General features: G+C 47.6%; 1 protein-coding gene across 1 annotated transcript; it reads left to right on the top strand.

The window, feature by feature from the left end:
- Nucleotides 1-3,029: 3,029 nt before the first annotated feature.
- On the top strand, nt 3,030-3,402 carry LOC130884853 (60S ribosomal protein L36a). The gene has a single exon (XM_057786105.1). It carries the CDS (start codon nt 3,043-3,045, stop codon nt 3,361-3,363), a length of 321 nt encoding a protein of 106 aa, XP_057642088.1. The 5' UTR covers nt 3,030-3,042; the 3' UTR covers nt 3,364-3,402.
- Nucleotides 3,403-7,048: the final 3,646 nt, after the last annotated feature.

The following is a 7,048-nucleotide window of genomic DNA, read 5'->3' as shown; positions in this document are numbered from 1 at the left end:
ACAGATCAACCTAGTCCTAGATGCCTGATGTGGAGCTGTAGGATTTGGCGTTTTCCCTACTGGGTTTCTGTTTCACTTTGGCCCAATCCTTCCTGGTTATGCCATCACCCTTCCTTTTTGGAATGGGAATGAGAGTGAAAGTAAGTAACTTGTTTTTAATTTTATAAGAGCACAGGTAAGAGATTTCTCAGAGGAGACTCAGACTTTGGACTTTTAAACAGTGTTGAAACTACTAAAGACTATGGGTATTTTTAAATTTGTATTAAATATATTTTAGTATTATAAGATGGTTGTGAACCTACGGGGACAAGAGATGGAAGACTGTGCTTAAAAGTGGTAATTTTGTGTGTCAGGTTGACATGGGGTGGAGTAGTGATGGTTAATCTTGATTGTCAACTTGATAGGTTTTGAGATCACCAGGGAAATGAGCCTCTGAGCGTAGCCTTAAGGGATTTTCTATACCACGTTTACTGAGGTGGGAAACCCTGCACTAAATGTTTGGATACCACTCTATGGGCTGGGTTCCCAGAGTGAATGAAAAAAGGGAAGGTGAGCTGGGTACTAGCACCACTTTCTGTTTCCTGACTATGGATGAATGTGGCCAGCTGCCTCAGACTCCTACCATAACGGACTGTACCCCTAAATTGTGAGGCAAAATAAGCCCCTCCTCCTCTAAGTCACTGTTGTGTGCCTGTGGCAGAGTGGCCATGTAACATAGGTAAAGGTTCTTGCTTACCATGCAGGAAGCCCTGGGTTCAGTCTCCAGCACCATATAAAAGAAAACGCCCAGGTGATGGCTCAGATGCCTGATGCCAAGCACTTGGACTTGAGTGCGGTCTTCAGAACACACATTATTGGTGAGAACCAACTCCTACAAGTTGTCTTCTGACTTGCACATCACACTCGCACAAATGCATAACCAAACCTGCTGTGGTGGTTTGGATGAAAATGGTCCACAGAGGCCCATAAGGAGTGGCACTATTAGGAGGTGTGACTTTGTTGGAGGAAGTACAATTTTAATTTAATTCTAATTTTAATTGATTATGTTTTACTATTATAAGATGGTTATGAACCTACAGGTACAAGAGATGGGAGGTTGTGGCTTAAAAGTGGTAGGTTTGAGTATTAAATTGGTAAGGAATGGAGTTATGTGGTTAATTTGGATTGTCAACTTGATATGATCAGCAGGGAAAGGAATCTCTGAATATGCCTGTGAGGGGTTTTCTAGACTAGGTTCAGATTACAATCTTTTTTTGTTGTTGTTGTTTTCTGACTGTATCTAAAAAGAAGTTAAGCCGAGAGTAGTGACACATATTTCTCTGGTCCCAGCACTTAGAGGGCTGAGATGAGAGGATTGCTTCAGTCCAGGAGTTCAAAGGCAGCCTGGGCAGCATAGTGAGACCTTGTCTCAAAAGGAAAACGGTGGTTTTTTTATTTTTTAAAACAGTATCTTATCAGGTTAAAGGGGGGGGGGATGTTGAGAGCTATAATGGAGAAGGCAAGTAGGGAAATACTTCCAGGGAGCTAAGCAAAAGACAAGGACTACAGTTATACTGAGTGCTGGAAGTCTGCTAAGAGGGTAGGTAGTTTGGGCTCTAACTACCAAAAGAAAAAGAAAGAGAGAGAGAGAGAGAGAGAGAGAGAGAGAGAGAGAGAGAGAGGATGGAGGGAGGGAGGGAGGGAGGGAGGGAGGGAGGGAGGAAGGAAGGAAGGAAGGAAGGAAGGAAGGAAGGAAGGAAGAAAGAAAGAAAGAAAGAAAGAAAGAAAGAAAGAAAGAAAGAAAGAAAGAAAGAAAGAAAGAAAAGAGATAATGATATGAGAAGGTGAATGTATTAACCAGTTGGAATCCAGTAAATCTTGCTGCCTATATCAAAACATCACTTTAAATAAGATTTATTTTAAGGTAGGCATAATGACTGATGCCTATAACCCCAACCCGCCGGAACCTGAGACAGAAAGATCATGGCAAGTTCAAGGCCATCCTAGACTACCTGGTGAATTCAGGGTCAGACTAAGACACAGGAACTTGCTGATCTTGTTTCAAACAAAATAATAAGACACACACACACATACACACACATACACGCTCACGCACACACACATTTTAAGGCATCTTATTACTGAAACCAAATGGCAGAGAATGATCACTGGGTCCCAGGAGCTCTACATTTCAGGGAAGCTATCCACAAGGGAGGGGAGACTGTCCTGTGGCAAACCATTGGCTCTGCTGAACCCCTGACAGCCCTCTCCTGCTCCCACTAATGCCACTGTTTGCTCTGGCCTCAGTCTTTAGCAGTCCTGAGCAGGGTTTGTACAGAGTTTACGAGTCAATTTCTTCCCTGCCAGGATGTTCATATTCCAATCTTGGCATTTCCCATAATGAAGAAATGAGGAAACAAACAGAGGTGTGTTAGGTTGCAGCTTTGTTTTGCTTTTGTTTTTTCCATTCTCAGTTCAACGTCAGGCAGTGCTGGTCAGCAGAGAAAAGCTTGCCCAGTCATAGCCTGGCACACTGAGGAGGTGCAGGTGTGTGGGGAGGGCTTTGGGTGGGGACAGTCCACTGTGTAGGAGAGGCATCCAGAGACAAGGAGAAGGCCAGTGGGCAGGAGAGGCACCAGCCTGTCCGGATGTGAAACAGGAGGCAAAGCTTCCTCTTCCAGTTGTCACCTGGGCCTCTTCCCTGATCATTCGGATCTTCGGTCACACCTCACAGCCAGATGGTGAACAGCCCTCGACACCAGACCTTGCAGCCCAGAAGTGGTGAAAGGGGAAGGGGGGATTCCAGGCACCTAGAAGAATTCTAAATCACAGGGAAAGAAAAAAAAAAAGAAAAGAAAAGCCAGCTGGACAGTGGTGCACGCCTTTAATCCCAGCACTCGGGAGGTAGAGGCTGGTGGATCTCTGTGAGTTCGAGGCCAGCCTGGTCTACAGAGCTAGTTCCAGGACAGGCCCCAAAGCTACAGAGAAAGCCTGTCTCTCAAAACCACAAAAAGAAAAGAAAAGTCCCTTCTTTCTTTCTGTGCCGATATCGCACCCGCCAACATGGTGAACGTACCTAAGACCCGCCGGACATTCTGCAAGAAATGTGGCAAGCACCAACCCCACAAAGTGACCCAGTACAAGAAGGGCAAAGATTCTTTGTATGCCCAGGGAAAGCGGCGTTATGACAGGAAACAGAGTGGCTATGGTGGGCAGACTAAGCCTATTTTCCGCAAAAAGGCGAAAACTACAAAGAAGATTGTGCTGAGACTGGAATGTGTGGAGCCCAACTGCAGATCTAAGAGGATGCTGGCTATTAAGAGATGCAAGCATTTTGAACTGGGTGGTGATAAGAAGAGAAAGGGCCAAGTGATCCAGTTCTAAGCTGACCTTGTTATGAAGACAATAAAATCATGAGCTTTCACTCAAAAAAAAAAAAAAGAAAGAAAAGAAAAGTCAAGGAGGCCAAGCAATAAAATGTCAAGCCATCCCCCTACCTTGGTCTGTTTTATTGTGATGACGATATACCTGAAGGCAGATGATTTATCAAGATAAGGGGCTCAGCTTGGTTCATTATTCTGAAGGCTACACCTGGTGATGGTGGTGGACTCTCTGTAGAGAACCAAGAAGCACAATGTATCATGTGGCAAAAGGAGCACATTGAAGAGACAAAGCCAACTGCATGGCAGAACCCATTTTCCACATTCATTTGTTTATCAACTCTTGACTTGGCTAACCCACTCACGGAGAAGACCCTTACGACCTAATCACTTCTTAAAGTCAATATCTGGTCCCACTTCTGTGTTTTCTTTATCCGCTTGCTTGTTTTCCGATACAAGAGAGTAACAACGTACCACTGTGCTACATCCCCAACCCTGATCCCATCTCTTTAGCTAGACTTTTCAAGGGGGATTAAATTTCAGTGTGAACTTTGAGGAGGACATTTAGAACATACTAGCGCCCATGGATATTTCTTTTCTTTTAACTCTTAATGGTTTTAGACACACACCATTTAGTTCTAAATCATTTTTCTCTTAGGTCAGTCATTATCTTTTCCTCACTAATTTTACCTCAGGGACTCAACCATAATCTCTCTAGAGGGCAGAGAACTGACACAATTTTCACGCTGTCACCCCACGCCTTGTAAGATACTGAATGAGTGAACTCAGAAGCGCAAGCTAGGACTATTTCCACGTCTCGTAGCAAGCTATCCCATTATCTGTCAATGGAACAGGCCCTCGGCATAGGTGGGATTCTTCTGAAAGGCAGGAATTACAGCCTCAAGCAGCAATTCTGCTAGAAGGTGTCCCTGCGAGTGCCCTTTTCCAAAACCAGCCCTTCTGCAAAAGGCCCTCAGATCTAGGTTTCTCAGAGCCCTTTCCCAGAGTACCATGGTGCAGAGTCTCCAGCCAAATGAAGAGGCGTTTGTGCCTAAGAGGAAAAATCCAGTACCCGGGTCTGTAGGTGAAGATCTCTCCAGGTGCTCGCAACACACCTAGGGATGCCCAGGAGACTAGAAGCAGCAAAGATTATGGCCCCACTTTTTTTCTTCTTTGGTAGAAATCGAGACTTCCAGATATTACCTGACACCAGCAACTGCCACAAGGGCCAAGGAGTGGCAGGAGCTAAGACTGTCCCTGGCAGAAGCCAGGAACTGTGCAGGAACCAGTGACTGAGCAGAACTTCAACTCTGCAAATCCCAGGAGGTCCCAAAGCACCTGACCGCAGAAACTGTTGTCCAGTTTGATGCCAATCCACCCCACACATGACACAGACACACAGCCAGCCACCTTCTAAGTACTCTAAATACTACTTCTGAAGCCCTGCCACCGTGTCATTTTCTCTGAGGTCCCCCCCCCCTCCAGTCTGGAGTCTGTTTTCTCTTGAAACTGCATTCTGGCCTTGAGCTAGGAACAGCTCTCTGGGATCTCACTTCTCTAGCCTAGGTTGGTCCCAGACTTAAAGGTTCACTAGAACAGCTCTGGGGGAAAAAAAACCCACCTGGGCCCTGGGTTGGGGGTGGAAGACAGCGGGGAACAGACTCCAGAACCCAAGCAAATGGTAGAACAGCTGCTTTGAATAGATTTTGTGTTTCCTTCTTATCTGCAAAATTCTTTCTTTCGAATAGCATTCTCCACTGGAGGAATCAGGGAGACGATATCGGAAGACTCTCCGGAAGTCCACTGTTGCTCCAGTCTGGATTAGAACATAAAATCCCCGGCAACCCTAAAGAATCTGTGGAGTGTGTCTACACAGCGAGTCTTCCCAACCCTGAAGAATTGGGACCCGCGGTTGTACTCCTGGTCCACAATAGGAAAACCCTAGATTTCAAATTTTGCCCTTTTGGACTACAGAAAGAAGGGAGGGCAGACAGGAGGGGGGCCAAGAGAGAAGCACTTGTGAGGAGCGTTGTGAAAAACAGAGCTATCCTCCAGGGTCATCAAAGGCGCACCCAAAACCTGGGCTCTGCACACAGCAGTCTGCTCCTCCCCAGGAGTTCTGAGGTAGCCTTCCTAAAGCCCCTGCACCTATCCTAGCCCCCCTTATCCTCTCTCTTCCAATATTGTTTCAAAACAGCACATTTTATTTATTTTCTGGATCTTTATAAAGTAATTCAGCTACTCCTTAAAATCTTTGGCGGTTAGCCCAGGCTGCTCCAGAGTCTCATTTACCTATCTATATGCAAATCCTCTCTAGAGTCAGTATTTATTGCCAGGTCACAATTGTTGATCGGAACTGCAACCCCCAACCCCTCCCCCGTTTACACACTTTTATAAATTCCTTTATTGGTAAGGGAACAGCATTTTTAAAAGAAAGTGGGTGTAGATTTTCACAAAAGCTCCACAGGGCATGGGTGTGCCCCTGGGATTCCAGGAGCCCGGGGTCGGACACACAAGAGCTTGTGGTGCACACTGGGGCAGCACGCACCTGACGCGTGCCACTGTTGTTGAGCCACTGACTGAGCTGTTGCCAGACCCGCCCTAAGGAAGACCCCGTGTCCCCCAACCAGGTATCAAGAGGGGCTCCCACCTTAAGATTCTCAAATCTCTGGCCACCAACCTCACCCCACCCAGGCCTGTGCGCCCTAGGGTTTCATCCCCAGGGGCGTCCCCAGCCGAATGAGCTGAGTCGCCCCAGGTACGTGGGCGGAGCGCGCTGCATTTAAGGCGCACGCCACAGCTGGCAATTGGCCGCGGAGGTGCATGCAAGGTCCGGGTCCAGGTCGGCGCCTGCCTCTGCAACTCCAACTTCGTCACCGTCGCCTCTCAGGAACCAGGACCTGTGACGCCGCCGCGGCTCCCCGCCACCGCCAGATCGGGACTGCCTCCGTGCATCACTGCCTGGAGTACCACTAAGGCAACGCGCGCGTCTTCATCCCAGCCAGGCTCACCGCAGCACGCCCGCATCCCGTGCCCTCATATCCGTCTACCAGCGAGTTGGACTACCAGCCACAGAATGCGCCGGGTGCGTGCAGCCTCTACATCTCCTGGGGCCCTTAGGAGACCATCGGGAAGCGCTGGGAAAAGAAAAAGAAATGCCGGGTCTCAGGACAATAGGGAGTGGGCAATCTTAACACTGAACTCACTCCCAGCCATCAAGAATATATATGATAATTAGGGCTGGCAGTGTATAGAAGTTAGTGTAGATGTGTAGGGTCTCCAGGGTTGTCAAGCCAGCCACACAGCACCTGCTCTGAAAGCTCGTGTTTGAAGATGACGCTAGGATTCTGTTGGATGCAAGGTGCTCTGAAAAGCCATGCTTACACTGAGTCTGTTTGGAACTACACCCCTCCCTTAAGAAAAAGAGATGACCCGTCTGGTGCGACCTATCTGGGAATGACCCACAAAGTGCTAGGGAAACTGGCTAACTTTTCCATCTGCCCCATCCCAGAGAAAGGATCCTTACAAAGATACTGCCGGGGCTGTGCCAATCAAGCCTCGTGTCAACGCAGAGAGGAAGGGAAATATTTTTGGAAAGAGGGGGGAGACTTCCCACGATCCTCCACTTCTCCAAGTCAGGGAGCAGGGGGAACCAGCATTCTTCTTTCATCTGGGCATCTCCTCACCCT

The sequence above is a fragment of the Chionomys nivalis genome, chromosome 12 (genome assembly GCF_950005125.1).
Source record: "Chionomys nivalis chromosome 12, mChiNiv1.1, whole genome shotgun sequence".
NCBI lineage: Eukaryota > Metazoa > Chordata > Mammalia > Rodentia > Cricetidae > Chionomys > Chionomys nivalis.
Note: the sequence above shows the minus strand (reverse complement) of the source record. Positions and strands in the feature narration are given on the sequence as shown.